At 40.3% G+C, this 18013-nt stretch overlaps 1 protein-coding gene and 1 long non-coding RNA gene across 4 annotated transcripts in view; both read left to right on the forward strand.

The window, feature by feature from the left end:
- Window positions 1-4972, forward strand: part of LOC116034795 (ephrin-A5b-like) — a 104184-nt gene extending 99212 nt beyond the window's left edge. For both annotated transcript variants that reach the window (XM_031277537.2, XM_035991171.1), the window contains 3 exons: window positions 2301-2366; window positions 2490-2570; window positions 3608-4972. In XM_031277537.2, coding sequence (XP_031133397.1) covers window positions 2301-2366; window positions 2490-2570; window positions 3608-3732 — 272 coding nt within the window. In that variant the 3' untranslated portion in view covers window positions 3733-4972. The remainder of the gene's footprint in view (window positions 1-2300; window positions 2367-2489; window positions 2571-3607) is intronic.
- Window positions 4973-8677: 3705 nt separating this feature from the next.
- On the forward strand, window positions 8678-10508 carry LOC118493042. 2 transcript variants are annotated; one of them, XR_004894967.1, is made up of 2 exons: window positions 8678-8692; window positions 9863-10508. It is a non-coding gene; the product is annotated as an uncharacterized LOC118493042 (long non-coding RNA). The 2 variants fall into 2 exon arrangements; XR_004894966.1 differs by lacking the exon at window positions 8678-8692 and adding an exon at window positions 9472-9488.
- The last annotated feature ends 7505 nt before the right edge of the window (window positions 10509-18013 follow it).

The raw sequence follows: 18013 nt of genomic DNA on the forward strand, positions 1-18013 counted from the left end.
GAGGAAAAGTCTGAAAAAGAAAAGAGAAAAATGTATAGTGGGAATAATTAAGGTCAGACGAAACATAAAAATGTTCTTGACAAAAGTGCAGACAGAAGTTGAAGTCATTCCGTCACAGCTGGAGACACCGTCAGTGCTCTATTAGCGACTCGGTCCCCTGCACTACTTGAAAACGAATTAGTTTTGTTAGCTCTACAGAACAATCACAGCAACCCCTACAAAAAGAAGTTTTTAATCTTCGCCTTTCACAACCAGTAACACAGAGGAAATGAGATTTTGTAGGTGGGCATAACAGCATGCCACTCATCTGCAGAAATGACTGCCCGTGGCCAAATTAGACTTGGAAATATGAGGGTGACATTGAGTTGTTTCATATGATAAAATATGGAGCAGAAAGGCTTTCACATCAGGATGAGAGGGGAGATAAATCTCTTCAGGCTGTATTTAAAGGAGAGATAAGTGTGGAATGCCTCCGATGGAGAAACAATGGACCTTGTCAGATTGTTCATTTCTACTGGTTAGCTGATGTTTATGAATGAAGGTAGTTTTTTTAGTGAAGCGGTCTCTGGTGAAGTTTGAAGCGAAAGAGAATGAAGAATACCGAGTGGGTTTGCAGTAGGGCTGCACAATCGCAATATCAACTGCGGCAATAAAGACGTGGCGAAGGCTGCGACATATCGCGGACGACACTCGTTGTTAGTTGAAAGAGAATATCAGTAGAAAACTACACTTTAAATTGAAAGTATTAGTGGTGCCTTTCATATTCAATTCAATGTTCAATTTGTTCAATACAAGAATGTTGGAAATGATTTCCTTTCATTTGTTTCAAGTCAACAAGCAAGTTGTTGTATTTTAGGAGGATATGGAAAAAGCAGCAGAAAGGCAGAACTGAGTACACTTTAATATCAGTTTATTGATCGCAAGTAATATCGTTATCACCAACAACATTATCGCCTCTTGCACATTTTCTTAATATCGTGCAGCCCTAGTTTGCAGAACTAGGACAACAAAACTTAGGCTAAAATCGGACTAAATTATTATTTTTTTCTTTCGAGATGTAGATCAGGTGATCATGGAGTCGTGACTTGAACTACAGACGTGGCAATCTATAGGCGTTTTCAGAACAAACTGTTCTGGGGACTCCCTGAAAGGAATTGCTTATTGGGGAGCTCCCCCAAGAACTACATACCTTCAACAACCACCAATAGGAAGGCTGAAGTAGTTGCCAGTTGGTATAGCAAGTTCAGAGAGAAGCTATCAAAGATTCTTTAATTTGGCTTTGCTGAGCCCAAATCAACATGTATTTCCCCCATTGCATATATGCTCAGTAAAGCCTGGACTTCGCTGTCTGATCATTTGTCTGTGTTTTCTTCCATTTTTTTTTTTCGTTACGAGCTGTTGCTGCTAAAACGTAAAAAAAAAAAAAAAAATGCTGCATTGGCTCATGTGTTCGACCAATCACTCACGTCACTCCTGTGCTGGAAGAGTTCCTACTCTGAAATAGGAGCAAAAAATATCCCCTCAAAATGGCTGTCTTGTAGTTCTTAGAATTGTGTTTTTAGAACTATTAAAAGGTTCCTCTGCTCCCAAAACGACTAATGATTGGTTGGGGTCCAACATATAGTGTGCCGTTTTTTAAGACTTGCATTATTACATACTCTAGTCAAACTGAAAGGAGACTTTAGAAGTTGAAGTTAGGCCAGACAAGGCAACAAAAAAAAAAAGTGACCAAGATATTGCGTCCGTTGTCCGTTACTATGGACTAGGCTGATCCCATCAGTCCTTTACCTGTGATTCTGGATTATCAATGGATACAAAAATATCGTTATATCTGAGTTTTGGTTTTGATACCGCACCTTGAGAAATACAAACCCATTGTTTTACAGAGCTATTTATTTCTAACAAAAGTGGCCAAAGTTCTCAAAAGGTAAATGTCTAAACACAAGCAGCCGTACTAAAAGGTGACACGGTGCAATGCTGACACTTTGATTTGTAGTGTTTGATTTGTGTCCCTACTTTGATTCAAAGGCTTGTACATTAAAGCTATTCCCCTTTATATTGTGATGTTTAATGCAATATGGAAGTGAAGGCAATTTCGTCAAATTAAAAACCAAACTGTTTGTATTTCCAGATGTGGATGAATCATCATGATCTCATTATTGAGCAAAATACGACAACAGCCATTTTAAACCATAATCGCACAACCCTCGATTAGATCAAGGAAGGGATTTTGAAATGAAAACGTGTGGGTAATGTGTCTGAAGTGTTTTGTTCTCAACTCCTGCCTGATGTCTCCACAGCCTCCATCACTGACGACAAGGGAAGAAGAAGCTGCCTTCGACTCAAAATCTTCGTCAGGCCTCAGAGTGAGTTACTGATTGTTGTGTCTACTCTGCCCAGTTTGCCATTCTGTTGTGATCAGGCTGTGGACTTGTGACGTTTGACTGCTCTAATCTTCACATATCCTCTCTCCTCTTTGTTTTTCAAAGACAATTGTGTGAAAAACTCTGGGACCGTGCAGGAAGGGGTTGATTTCGAAGACAACAATCACAACTCTCTAGAACCCAGAGGTTGGTGGGAATATGCAGTACATAATATTTATGTCTGTTACGTCTGCTGATGAAAATCTTTTCTTTTCATTTCCTTGAGAATTTTCATTCATTTTATACATCAAGATTTTACTGAATTGACGTGACATTTAGTATAGAGCACACACTGTATACTCTTAGAATAATCACGTAGTCATGAACTTTGAACTGTATTAGAACAGTCATTTTTAAACACAGACAATAACTCAGCTAAATACAGTACGAATGTTTGGAACAAATGTATAATCTGCCGATGTATGGCAAGCTGTTAATCAAAAAAAGTATTTCCAGCCTATTTGCTAAGCTGAAATCAACCTTACACCAAACTATTCCATTGTCGCAGACACATTCTTCAATATCGGAATGAAATAATGAGTCCTGGAGTTGGCGCGCGCTCCCATCGTCTCAGTAGTTTGGTGCAAGGTGGTCATAAAACTCGTAATAAGAAGTCCGAGTCAGTCTTTTTCCCGTCTTGAAGTTCAGACAAAATCAAATATGTTTGATATTATCGTTAAGTCTTGGTAGTGAAAGTCAATTCAAGTGAACATTGTCAACAACCAATTGGTGCGCTCCTTCCTGCACCAAACAGAAAGCAGCAAACCGGCTAGAGCCAGTGTTGTTTATGGTTGCTATGGCGCCGTGCTAAGCTAAACACTAAAGAGGGAAAGTTCCAGATTTTCAACCCTTCTGAAGCGCGTCATCCCACAAAGTTTTACCGGCGGGTAAACGCGGACCTCCGGGTGCTGCCACCATTCATCTGCATGGACAGCAGAACAGAAAATCAGCAAACCTTCTCTTAAAGTTACCAGCTAATGCTAGCGGTAGCTAGCTAGCTTGGTTAAATTTTTCAAAACCAATCTTGTTGTAGCCTTGCAAATTGTCAACCTGCAAAATTCCCAGTCTTTACATATTATGACAAATAGTCTTTAGATGTGATATGGGATCAGACTTCTTTTCAGAGTTTTCATGGTAAGCATAAGCTAACCATCAATGATCATTTTTCATCTCTTTCCCTTTAGACGGCATCGGTCATGAGTCGCCAGAGCCGGCGAGAAGGGATGTGAACTCAGTTGGTCGGCGCCAGACTTCCGTCCTGCTGCTGAGCTCCGCCCTCATACTCCTGGCTGCCATCATGTCTTTATAGCGCCCAGCCTGAGGAATCCCCCAGGAATGGACTGTCCTTATTGGACCATAGGCCGCCCTACCCTGCAACCCCTCCCCTCAAGGAGCACTTTTAAAAAAAAAAAAAAAAGAAGAAGAAAAACACTGACATCTCTCTAGGTGAAACGAGAGAGGAAGGGACTTCGACGCTGAAGCCTTTTGTTGTTTTTTGACTTGCCAACATTGAGTGGTTCTTGACTTTCTGGTGGGTGCTGATGGACAAGGCGCCCCGAGGTGAAGGAGGCCTAGTCTCTTACTTTTCCGCCTCGCTGCCGTCCACAGTATGCAGATTTTTTTCTTTGTGTTAAAGACAAGCACACATACATGCTTACAGACATATACACACACACAGAACACAGACGACACAATCAGTACACTCTTTAGCTTGAATGGTAAAGAAGCACAGCAGGATCCCGCAAACGTTTACAGACTTTTAACATTTGATTTGTGTTCAGGAAAACCTCACCTAACCCCTTGACATATAACATGATTAAATCTCACATCAAAGTGGAAGAGGTTTCGAAGAAGATCCGGGAGCGAAGCATCGCACACAGGCCAACGGAAAGGAAAAGAAGAAAGATGTTGTTGCTAGGAGACTGTTGCCAAAGGTGTGGGGGTGTACAGGGTGGGCCTTTGATGACTTAACCTTCCTCTCAGGTTAAAAAGGAGTCGGATGTCAGACTGCAGAGGACCCATGTTGAGAGTGAAAGAAGAAAATTTAAAGAATCACTCATCTTTTAGTGTTGGGATAGAGCCGATTTAATGATCGGTTAATGTGTTTTTCGTTTTTTTAATAATCACCTAATTCAATTGTAGCAGCCATCACGGGTGTACAGTAAAATATTCGAACGGAGCGTAGAAGTGGATATGGTATTTTGCCAGGCAAAATGTATTTTCCTATTTATTGTGAAGTCCTCGTGCTTTCTTTCTGTTCTGGTTTTAGTCTGCAAGTACAAACAGTAGAAAAGGCAATAAAAACAACTACCCTTACCCATTAAGTTAGTTCACATATTACAACATTTTTGGATACAATCATACAAAAAAACACTGAGTACAGTTTATGTATCTGTTTGCTGATGATGGTCTTTTAAATGTTTTTAACAAAGTCCAGGAAGAAGAAAAAAAAAAAAAAAAGTCTGATGTGCTATCAGGGTGTAGAAATCGTAGAATGTTTGTGTTTGGATTTTGTCATTAAAAATGTCACAAATGTAGTTTTACTATTACACTATTGCTTTTGTGAATCACTGTCATAACACGACTATTGTATATAGAGACAAATTTCCTACAAAGTTCAGGGATGTGTCCATGCCTAATATGAGGTAAAAAAATTGTGTTGTTTTTTTAAATCAAGAGGGTTACTCTCCCTCAGATAAAGCAGCACAAGTTTTGTGTGGCGATAGATGTTTCAGTGAGACAGTGACGGAGGTGCAGAGCAGGTGGTGGTAGTGTGTGTGAGGGCGGAGGGGGTGGTGTGCGATTCAGTTGCCCTCTTTGATGTCGTGTAAAGTGGCGCGTGTACAGAACATACACCGGGGGCACCCTCCTACCGGTTATTTCTGGAATGAAAAATCGACCACCCGCAGAGATGGAATAAACAGAACAAGGTGTCCTGTTCTCTCAGGGCAAACTGAAACTCTCAGAGCAACTTGTGAAGCTTTGTAGAGCCTCCGCTGAGATCAATAGTCATGTTTTCCAAGCACGGACATGCGGTAAACATGTATTTTCCACCAGGCTTGTTCAGATTGGCGATCTGCTCGACCATCGACGATTTAAAGGGACTTGATGGGTATTGTTTTTTTCCGTGCCAATATTAAGGAACTAAATTAGAGCTGGGCGGAAAAAAATCAAATATCACGATATTTTTGACCAAATACATTAATGTCGATACTGCGGCGATATTGTAGGGTTGACTATTGGTGCTTTCACAAAATATTTACACAATGAGAGTTTTGATAAATAATCACCAATAATGTGGATACAATGACTTAAGTGGGTAAAGGGAAATATATATATAACAGCTAGTAAGTCTGGTAAGTTCAGAAAATGACATCACTTTACTGTAATGCAGCCTTTAAAACCAGGAAAAGACAACACTTGTGTCATATCACGATATTACCATATCCAAAATTTAAGACATCTAGTCTCATATATCGATGTCGACATAATATCGATATATTGCCCAGCCCTAAACTAAATTGTTCAAATGTAATCTAAAATCCATCTTGTGTGATCATTATGGTCACTTTTAGTCCCTGTACTCCTTAATTTAAAGCAACCCGTTTGTGATCCTTTCTCCAATCCTGACAAGTGCGCTGTGCAATCTGACAATAACCCTGCATCTCCATTCACCATATACAGTATATGCCTCTTCACCACAGCTTTCCTCTGCTGTTTTTCCAGACGGGAATCGGGCATCAAATTCACTCGTGAATGTATAAAAATGCCTGTAATTATCAACGGTTGACTTCAAATTCATTTTGAATTATGCCTTTCATTCATTACGGACTCTGTCTGATGCAGCAGAGCTACTTTTTGCCGGAGGGAGAAGTGATCATATGTGATCACATATACTGTGTTTTAATGAAGCTGAATTCACAATATAGCAGTTCTCATTCACACATTGGTCTGTCTGTTGTCAGACGTCAGAAGTAGCGTGGAATTTGATCACGGCTCATAAATGCTACTAGGGCTGGGTATGGAATTCAATACTTTTTATGCACCGACAGAATTGCCTCTGAAGTATTGAGTAATCGAAAAAATGCCTCGTCATTCAATACCTAATTTCAAAATATAATAAGAAGTAAATCTCATCAGCGTCAGAGAGCCAATAAGCATGCAGCATGATTCTACAAAGAAGCTGAAAAATGTGTGCTTCATAAAATTTGTATGGAGAAAATAATCGTTTATGAACCACTATGGAAGTCCCGATATTGGGATCGGTAGTGGTGACATTAAAATTTTGATTGATAATTTCAAAAACTAAGTCATATCAGTAGAATACAATTACATTTTACAAAAAAAGTGATAATAAAAAGGATAAAATTCTAAATTATCATTTTACCAGATAATAATGATATCAATATAGAGGTCGAGGTATGCTGCCCCCCCCCCAAACCCAGGATCCTACAAATCCCATAATGCAGTTCTTTTGTTACACCGTCCCTGCCTCTCCATGCCTTTCAAACTCCACACCACCAGTCTTCAAGGACAACTTGTTATTTTTTTTACGACTTTATCCAAGGTTACCTTTCAGAGCCACTGTTTTTTAAATTGATGTGTTAAATCCGTCCAATGCCCCTTTAAAAATGATCCTTTATCCATATAGAAATAGTTCCATCAGATTCTGTATTGCTGTTTATTTCTAATTAGTAGCATTGCTAACTTCGCCACTCAATACTTAATACATTATATTGTTTACTACATTCATTCATTCCTTGAATGACTACATTCGAATTCCATAATCTCAGATTACTTCATTTGCTATTCTCTCTTCGGTTTCTCAGAAACAAAACCTAAAAGAATATTCACATTTCTTAGTATGACATCGAAATAAAAAAAAATGTCATTAAATCTGAGCTGAGTGTGGCAGGGAGAAAAGAACTCAAGATAGCACAACACTTTTAGTTTGAGGACATTTTGTCCCACACATTTCAAATTTGAAGGAACAAATAGAAGTATTTTGAACGTGCGAATGATTCAGCACAGGAGTCATCTTTAATTTGAGGGGCCACACATGAACACTTTATTAAAAATGGTTTCCTCCTCACACCTACCAGCCTCCACATATTTTAGTTCACCATTAAGAGTCCAGTGTCACTGTAATCATTGCCTCTATTAGCCACGCCACGATGAGAAAAAAACAATCAAAAGTTAGTTTTGTGGATACTGTGTATCCAACAATTAGTCCGTTGTAACATACAGTGTTAGATACTTTCGCTTTTTTCACACCTGTTTTGAAGGGCACATTAATGTTCTTAGCACAAAAGAAAAGGTTCAGTGTTTGATATAAAAAACAAAAATGCTTCGTTTCATTTTGTATGTCTTTTATATGAAACAGGAAAAAACAAATAACAGGATCAACATTGCACCCTCTGTCTGTAAATGTTTTTGTGCAAACGTAGCACATATCACACAGTGTGCTCGGGTTACAATAATGGATCAAAGGGTCTGAAGAAAGAACACATGCATCTCCAACAGCTCGAATATCATTTTACCTCCCCCCCCCCAAAAAAAAACCCACTCTTGTTTATTGTGTTGTTGCATCAAAAGTGTCTTTAAGGTGCAGTATTGTTTCTTTGTGACTGCTTGTGGTCTTTCGCTGATCTTTACCCCCAGCTGTGTCCGAGCCAACCTGCGGTTAAGATCACCGTGACGACGGTGTCGCACGGTGCAGGAGACGCGGTTGGCTTTTATTGGTGTAGAAAGCTCAATGTCTGTTTGTTTGTGGCAGCGGGAGGAAGTCTGTTTTCCACCTCGAATTTTGATGTTTCATGTTCTATTGAGCAAACTGTGCTTACAAGGAGGGCGAGTAATATGTCCTGAGGACTTCTTCTTCACCTGATTTTGATACCATGTAGCCTGAAGCTAACACCACTGTAATTGCAGTGACTGTTTTTCCATCCTCTGTATCTCAATAGGATGTTTGCTTTTGTCGGTGCATCTAGCATTGGGAAGTGTTTTTGTTCAAAGTATTCTCATGAACGGGTTTGTATGATATCGTACGAAAATGTATGCACACCGATTCGTATGAAAAACCCTACGAAATTAGGAGACCGCCGGTTGGTCACGTGACGCCGGCTACAGTGCTCCGTGAGCTGTCGGTCGTATAATTGGCAGTTGGTAGTTGACTTTAGCCAACAAAAGGTGACTGTGAGCCGGGTGCAGAGCACGGCGATGTGACGGTCTTTTCAGGGGCCGTGGCAGTTGAGTTTAGCCGACAAAAAGTGAGCGTCATGTAGCGACGACAGTTAAGTTAAAGGTGCAGTAGGTAAGACTTATAAAACTAACTTTCTGTTTCACCTACAGCCTGTAGTGCGATTTGCAAAAGTCCACCGCTCCCTGTTCAGATGCTCCAATCATGGCCGGGGGGGGGATGTCTAACTGCATGTCAATCACTGCTCACGCACACGCATTCATTCTCCCTTGTGAGGGGAGGGGCTTAGGAGACCGTTTTGGGCTTTAACGGAAAGCGGGGGAGGGACTGAGAAGTTGTCGATGTTCAGATTTTTTGGCTAAGTCCTGGATCTTCACAATCCTGCCTACGGCACCTTTAAGGCAGCAAAATGACTAGTTACATTTTAGGGAAAGGATCGCATTACAGTGCTTAACTTTACGTAGCTATATTTCAATATGGTTCATGAGAACAGCTTGAAGCTAACACCACTGTATCCCTGTTTGGCAGCGACTGTTTTCCATCCTCTGTATCTTAAAAGAAAGGATGTGTGCTTTTGTCGGTGCATCTAGCATTGGGAAGGTTTTTTGTTCAAAGCATTCTCATGAACGGGTTTGTATGATATCGTACGAAAATGTATGCACACCAATTTGTGTGAAAACCCTACGAAATTAGGAGACCACCGGTTGGTCACGTGACGTCGGCTACAGAGCTCCGTGAGCTGTCGGCCGTATTAGCGGCCACTGTTAGTTTGCGTTTTGAAAAAGGTGACTGCGAGCCGGGTGCAGAGCATGGCGATGTGGCGGTCTTTTCAGGGGGCCATGGTAGTTGAGTTTAGCTGACAAAAAGTTGAGCGTCATGCAGCGACGACAGTTAAGTTACGGCAGCAAAACGACTAGTTTCCTGGGGGAAACGCTTGTGTTTCCCCCAGTAATGAACTCCAATCCCTGGCTTGAAAGCGCTGTGTTTTATGGGATTAGGGTTAGGGTTAGGGTTAGAGGGTTACGTGGAATGCTTACGCATTATAGTGCTTAACTTTTCGTAGCTATATTTACAACATGGTTCATGAGAACAGCTTGAAGCTAACACCGAGCTGTCGGTCGTATCAGCGGCCACTGTTAGTTTGCGTTTTTAAAAAAGGTGACTGCGAGCTGGGTGCAGAGCACGGCGATGTGACGGTCTTTTCAGGGGGCCGTGGCAGTTGAGTTGAGTCAACAAAAAGTTGAGCGTCATGCAGCGATGACAGTCAAGTTAAGGCAGCAAAATGACTAGTTTCCTGGGTGAAACACTTGTGTTTCCCCCAGTAATGAACTCTGATCCCCGGCTTGAAAGCGTTGTGTTTTATGGGGTTAGGGTTAGGGTTAGAGGATTACGTGGAATGCTTATGCATTACAGTCCTTAACGTTTCGTAGCTATATTTACAACATGGTTCATGAGAACAGCTTGAAGCTAACACCACTGTGTCCCTGTTATGCAGCGACTGTTTTCCATCCTCTGTATCTTCAAAAAAAAAAAGAAAAAAAAAAAAAAAAGATGTGTGCTTTTGTCGGTGCATCTAGCACCGGGAAGGTTTTGGTTCCTTTAGCCACAGTTGTGTTTCTTTTCCCCAACTGGACATGAATGTGCCACAAAACTGCACATTTTCTTTGAACATTGTAGTTAAGTGTACCTTGTGCCTATATGACCCCCATCCTCTCCTGTACTCATCTAAAACTATTCTAATGTCTGTTTCTTGCTCAAGTCCCTCACTAGAGTTTTCTACAAAAAAAAGGCAATTTCTTTGTAAATACCACGTGTCGGAGCAGCTATGACTAACTACAACAAAACGAGAAAAAAAAGATTTAATAAATATTTCTTTGTCGTTGTAATTACCGCCGTCTGGTTTGTTTTTTATTAATCACTATGCAAATGAGTGACGAGTTGTGAAATGGGATGAACATCAAGTAGGCGTGATGGTTTTTTTGTCTTGGTTGTCACTCGATGCATAATCACACAGTGGAAGTGGGTGAACAGCTGTTTCTCTATGATCTGGAGGTAATTCACTGACTGAAAAAAAAAATAAAAATAAACAGAAACAGCTTTGATTAATCTTGTGGGAATGTGCAGCGCTTCAGGGCGCCCCTGCCAAGAAAACTCGGTCTCACACACTCTTCTGCTCCTCGCTTTCGCTCTGCCTCTCCCACTGTCTGCTTCGATTCCTCACTTTCTGTCTGTCTCTCCCTCCCTCTGTCCACTGGAGAAAAAAAAGCCCATAAAACTAAGTAGGTGTTTTTTTGCTTGTAATAAGTACAAATTCACTTGGCAGGAATTCTTGAAATATGATCTTCAAACAAGATGATCTATCTTTAACAAATAACATTGGATGTCAAAGGAAGTTCGTTTCAACTGAGACGTGACTCAAAACAAGATCTTTTAACTTAATATTACTTCATATATTTAAGATGCATCGTCCGAAAACAAGTCCCCATATCTCACTGAAATATAACTTGTCAAGTGATCGTGTCTTACACTAAGTGTTATTAGATGTTGACTAGAAATGACCTGAATATATGTCACACGGTTGTGTGAGGTCCTTTATTACCAGCAAAACAAGGCATTTCGCACTGTGAAAATAACTTAAGTTCCACAGGATGGTTTCTTCAATCATTTATTTAAAATCAAACCGGTTACTTCTGCACAGCAATAAAAAATGACTAACAAACTTAAAAACACAACTCTCTCCGGCCGGTCACATCAGGGATTCTCTTTCTTTGTCCTCTTTTTTCCTCCTGTGCACCTGTTCCGCGTACACTTTTAACAAGCACATCATTAGATCCTGTGGGCAATCATGAGCTGTGGGGGGAAGGGGGGGGGGTTCAGGCAATCACAACAGCTTCTCATAATCCTAATTCCAAATCCAACAAACAATTAGAAAAAAACAGCAAATCCACAAACCCATGCAAATAATAACTGTTAAAACATGCAACACATCTAATAAAACCAAATGAAAAACACACACTGCTAAAACTCAAACTGGGCAATTAACCAAAACATGCAATGTTGGGAAGTCACATTCTCGCTACGTTTACACGTGGCCGGCTATTTTCATAAACGGACATTTCAACCTCTAGATTTTCAAAAATAACATCGTGCACAGTGTTTGTTTACATATACCCGTGTATATATGCCGTCAATGCCCTCAAGAGCATGCCAAACCTGTAGGTGGCAGTGTAACGAGAAGCTCAAGCCCACGTTAGCCAATCAGAATCCTGAAAATAGCAACAACAGCAACAAATCACTTTCTCTCTCTTCTCTTCCTCACTTCCTCGGCTGCCTAAACCTCTGTTTGTCTCAGTTTACATGCAAACGGGCAAACGAAGATTTCAAAAATCTCTACTGTGGCTGGAGGTTTTAGAAAGACTCGCTTTCAGAGGCGAATTCGCCGTTTGCGTGTAAACGAAGGGCACAAACGAAGGGAAATGTCTCCGTTTTTCAAAACAACCATGTACGTGTAAACAGGGCCTAAGACTTAATATACTTGGTAAGATTTTGCTTTTTTGGAGCGGTGCCACCTGTCACCAACCTGCTGCAAGAACTTTAAGACATCCCATCATGACATTCAGACTGTGTTGTCACGAACACAATGGGGAGAATTCCAGGAAAAGGTCAAGAACACCCTGTCCTTTGGTCCTGTGTGCCCACCTGTTTTATCAGTTGTAATAAAAGTGCAGCTAAGGGTGTCTGAGTCAAAGTGCTGCTGCTGGGAATGTACCTTGGATGGTTTGGAGCCACGAACTCTTAGCGGTGACAAAAATCCTTTACACTCACATGTACTCACACAGAATGATACAATAATGGTCATAATGGTTTCTTCGATGGGGGTCAGGCTCCAAAACACTGGGTCCTGCATTTTCCACAATGCATCTTGATGTGTCAAACTCAAGGCCCGCGGGCCAAACCAGGCCCCTTGCAGATTTTGATACACCACGCACATCAACTCAGGTTAACAATAATTTGTGGCCCACCTACTTTTTTTTATCACTTTTCGGACGTTTTTTGACACTTTTTCTTTTTATGGCTGACTTTTGTTTAGGGCTTTATGTTGACAAAACTGTAAGTGAGGCGACTTTATAAGACATGCCGACATCCTTAAGCCTGCACTAGACCCTTCCCAACCGGAATTATTTTAAATTCAAAAACATTCAACATTCAAAACATAAAATACACAGCTCACACAAAAGATAAAATACTAAAAACATGAGAAAAAATAACATCCGTGAAAACTATCACAAATAAAATCAAGTAATGTCAACGTCATACAAGGTGTCAAAGGCCAAGGAGAAGAAGAGATTTAATAACAGACAGTGAAGATAGGAAGAGGGAGATCGTTCAACAATTTAAGAGCCGCAACAGTGAAGGCACGGTCCTCTTTGAGCTTACACTTTTGTTGTTACGTTTTTGGCACTGTCAGGAGCAGTTGATCAGCTGACCTGAGAGAACCAGTGGGTGTACGAGGGTGCAGCAGCTCAGAGGCTACATTTACATTGCTACATTTTGGTCTAAAAACGTATATCTATTGCTACGTTTACACCTCGCATTCCCCCTGCTCTGGTGTTTCAGAGCTTTTAAACTGGAGACATTTAAAAGTACTTCTGGACCCGTTTTGGTTTGGAATCTGCGGGGTTGTGTTGCAGTCTCAACAGCCACAAACGGAGACCTTTGGCAACACCGACACTGACGCCAAATGTTTTGCTGCCTGATTGGGTCATGACGTCTCGGTCTCTGAGACTAAGCTACTAACATTTCCACGGCAACTACCAGCAATGGGCGAAGTATACATGCTGCCTCCTGTTTATGCCCAGTATACAAGAATGTTGATGAGATATTCAGTTTGGGCATGTTAGTTTAAACGGAGATTAGTTCTTCTACTGGAGCTAAAAACACATTCCACTTCAAAATAACCTAAATGTAGCAATGTCAATATAGCCAGAGATGTAGGGTGGAATGTAACTAAGTAAACGTACTCAAGTACCATACTTAAGTACTTGAGTCTTTTCTTTTCATGCCACTTTCTAATTCTACTCCACTACATTTCAGAGAGAAATATTGTATTTTTTACTCCACTACATTAAAACACACCAAACACATGTAGTTTATGAAATATGATGTTTTTTATACATTATACCCAACAATATAATGGCCTACAAGTACAGCTAAAACGATTATACGATTAAACACAGAACTGTTTGGATCGTTTCCAGTTTCTAAAATGTGCATTGAGTATTTTTTTAATACTTAAAGTTCATTAACCTGATGATACTTACATAATTTTACTTAAGTAACATTTATAAACAGTGTTGGGAGTAACGCGTTACAAAAGTAACGCGATTACAGTAATGTATTCCTTTTTGCTGTAACGCAGTAATATAACGCATTACTAATTAAATTTCGGTAATATGATACTCGTTACAATCTCAGTAACGCGAGTTACAACGCATTTTAACGCAACATTTAGTGGTGCATTGGTTTCTTTAAGAATTCACCAACACCGCGACACATTTCTTCACAGGAAAAAAAAAAAGCCGTATTATTTTCCTGTCGCTGTATTCGATGGTTGAGATGACTGCAGAGACAGATACATTTGCGAGATGGATATTATTTTCAGGAGTTATTACGCTGCGTTGAAGTGAGCTGTCCTGTTTCTGTTCCCGTGGTCAGAACCAGAGACGGTACGGACAGCATGTATGTCCCAACAGGTGACGGTACGTCAGCGGTTGACAGATATAAACATGTCGGGAATTAATGCTGAGGCTTGCTACACGTAAATATCATTGCATTTTTATCAGCCGTGGAGAGTAACTATGATGTAGTGGAATGGCTTCGAATGACGACCAAAAACGCTTGTCTTTTACTGTGACCATTTACTGTTCAATATGTTGCAGTTTTACAAACAAGAAAGTGAACAACTTGAGCCTGACGGACATGTTGCATCTCAGTAAGCTAGCAAGAGTAGGCTACACAACAGACAACTTCCGTGTAGCCTACTTCAAAATAAAAGCACTTCCTGTGACGGTTCGCAGTAAAACTAAATTACTGTTAAATAAGGTTGTGCAGGCTACCTTTTCACAAATCAGCTGTAAATCAAGTACTGTAAATAATGTTAATAGTGAGTTTTAATCACACTATAATTGAACATTTCCTTTAGAGTGTTTTAACCTAAACAACATGAATTTCTTATTGAAGTGCTATAAACAAACATTTTACAACAATGCCGTACTTTTAATTGAGTATTTTCATTTTCTCCTACTTGCCTATTATACGTTTTACTTATCTATTTTGTACAGCTTTAGTTACTTTGCATATTTATATTAATTATACAAAATATGAATAATCTATGATGTATTAAAGTGGATAAAGAGGAGACTTTATTGATCCGGTGGTGAAATTCACAAGCTAGCTGCCAAATCAAACTTCCCCTGTTATTTTGGTGAAAGTAACTCAAAAGTAATGCAAAAGTAGTGTAACGCATTACAATTCAGAGACAGTAATATTGTAATATAACTAATTACTCTCAAATGACAGTAACTAGTAATCTATAATGTATTACATTTTGGAAGTAACTTGCCCAACACTGTTTATAAATATAGGACTTTTACTTGTAACAGTATTTTTACAGTGTGGTATTAGTACTTTTACTTAAAGCTTTAGTGCATAACTTTTTAATATTAGTGAACGTCCGTTAACATTCAAGCCATTGCCAAATGAGTTGCTACAAAGCTAATTAAGACTTTCAGCTCCACACAACTCTCTGCATTTCTCAGTATGGCTTTGTTCAGACGATTGTGTCGTCCGGTGACTTTCGCGCGCAGAAACTCAAGCAAAGCAAAGGGGGGGGGGGTTCGCAGTCATGGAAGGCTTGTATCATGTGGATGTGCCTACAGTTTTGTTGTCATTACTTAGAATTCCTCATGGGGGCAGCAGAAACTACGCACTATAGCTTTAAGGAAAGGGTCTGAATACTTCTTCCACAACTGGGGTGGGGCAAGACCATTGAAGGAATATTAAAGCAATAAAAGAATTTTAAAGTGATACCTAAAATGTACGGGCAGCCATTGGAGTGAGGGTAAATGGGTTTACATGTGCCAGTTAAAAGGCGCGCGGTGGCGTTTTGTACCATCTGGAGACGGGCGACAGAGGACCCACACACAGTGCATTACAGTAATCCAGCCTTGTGGTAACAAAGGCGTGGATTACTGTCTCAAAGTGATGCCTCGGAAGAATTGGCTTTATTTTGGCCAGCTTCCTTAATTGGGAAAAGCCTGATTTAATGACCTGATCTGACTGTCGAGCTTAAGATCAGAGTCCATTGTAAACCATAGGTTTGTGATGGTTGGGCCAAGGAACCCAAATCTACAGGGAGGTCCCAGTGGGTCACCAAAAACTATCACTTCAGTCTTTCTTTCATTAAAACTTAAAAAGTTAAAGAGCCCCTACTCTGCTTTTTTCCCCCTGGTCTTTTATTGTGTTATATATATATATATATATATTTTTTTTTTTTGTAGTAATAGATTTATAATGGACAAAAAAAAAAACATTTCATTCTAAATGGAGCTTTCTCTTCCACAGACTCCACAGACTTCCACTTTTTCTCACCTGCCTAAAAACGCCTCGCTCACATTCCTGTTTGAAATTCCTCAATTAGTGATGTCACTGATTGAGAAAGCCAGCCCAGTTTTTCATATGTGCTGCCCATTGGTGCTGCCTGAGCAAGCACAGCCCGCCTATTGGCTTGTTTGGAATTTGGTTGACCAATCACAACAGAGTGGGCCAGCTGACCAATCAGAGCAGATGGGCCTTTTTAAGGAAGGCGGGCCAAAAGCTCAGACAGAGTGTTTCAGGTGGAGGCACTGCAGCAATGGGCTGTATGAGAAACATAATATGTTTTTTGAATATCAAAACATATAAACCTATTCTAAGAGAGCCCATAGGTACAAATATGACGCTGAAAAGGAGCGTAATAGGGGCTCTTTAAGAGCCATCCAGGCCTTCATGTCATCAACACACTTGAGGACTCTGTATCCCAGTAGCCTCCAAGTCGAGATTACTCTGATGACGTCACTATCACATCATGAGGGTTATTTTGTGACTCCTCCAGAGCTACAGAAGACGTCATAAAACTGTTTTCACAGGCTGAGTAACTCCTTATGTGAGTAAGCTCATCTTTATGTGTACAATTAGTAAAGTTTCCCTTTTAATTCAAGCAATACAATATTGTAAAAAAATACCCAATTTTAAGTAGAAGTTCTGCATTGCAAATGTTACTCAAGTAAAAGGAAGTATAAGCATACAATTGCACTCGAATATCAAAAGTGAAAGAACTGATAGTAACGAAGAGTTGTTGGGTGAAAAGTAATATAAAATGAAGATGGGCAGAAAGAATGGGAAAACACTAGAGAAAAATACTTACTAAAAATACCAAAACCTCAGAACTGTACTCCAATCACAGTAGTTGAGTAATGGTATTTGAGATATGTTCCACCTCTGCAGCTCTGAGGTTGATGATCGTGTATCATGTCTCAGCTCTGCTAGAAACATGGCAGTGTATTTTCCCAATGTGAAAAAAACAAACAAAAAAAGCATCCCCGTTTGTAAACAGACGCTGCTGGTGCCCTTCCATGACCGCTGGTGACACCCAAGTCCACCTCCACCCACCATCTTGGTCCTGATGAGGCCATGTCAACTCTCAGACGGCTCTGTAGTCAGGTGCTAACTGAAGGACCAACACTCTGTGGTTCTCTCTGAGCAGTGGTGGAAGAAGTATTCAGATCATTTACTTAAGTAAAAGTCCTGCATTGAAAATGTTACTGAAGTAAAAGTATGTAAGAAACGCAATGCAGAAAAATCCTCACGTTTTAGGAACTGGAAACGATCCAAACAGTTCTGTCAATAAACTAAGTGTTAAATCGGTGTTTAATTAACTTCAGCTGTATTGTAGGCCATTATATTATTGTGTAGGTTAATTTATAATTAGCACACCTGGGTAACTCACCTCGTAGAGCGAGCGCCCATTAATAGAGGTTTACTCCTCGACGCACCGGCCGCGGGGTTGACTCCGACCTGCGGCCCTTTGCTGCATGTCGTTCCCCCCTCTCTCTCTCACCTTTCATGTCTTCATCTGTCCTATGAATAAAGACCTAAAATGGCCAAAAAAAACTAAGGTTAAAGAAGGAAGATAGGCCTTAGTGGTTAGAGAGACTTTACTGCAAGCACAAGGGCCCACTTCATGCTCTTTATGAGCCCAAAGTGTCTACCCGGCTGAAGTGTCCTCAAGCAATGTAATTGAGTCATAAAATCCTGTCTAGTGTCTTGTTTCAGGGTACTGACACTCATTTCT

This window comes from Sander lucioperca, chromosome 14, assembly GCF_008315115.2.
Source record: "Sander lucioperca isolate FBNREF2018 chromosome 14, SLUC_FBN_1.2, whole genome shotgun sequence".
In the NCBI taxonomy this organism is placed as follows: Eukaryota; Metazoa; Chordata; class Actinopteri; order Perciformes; family Percidae; genus Sander; species Sander lucioperca.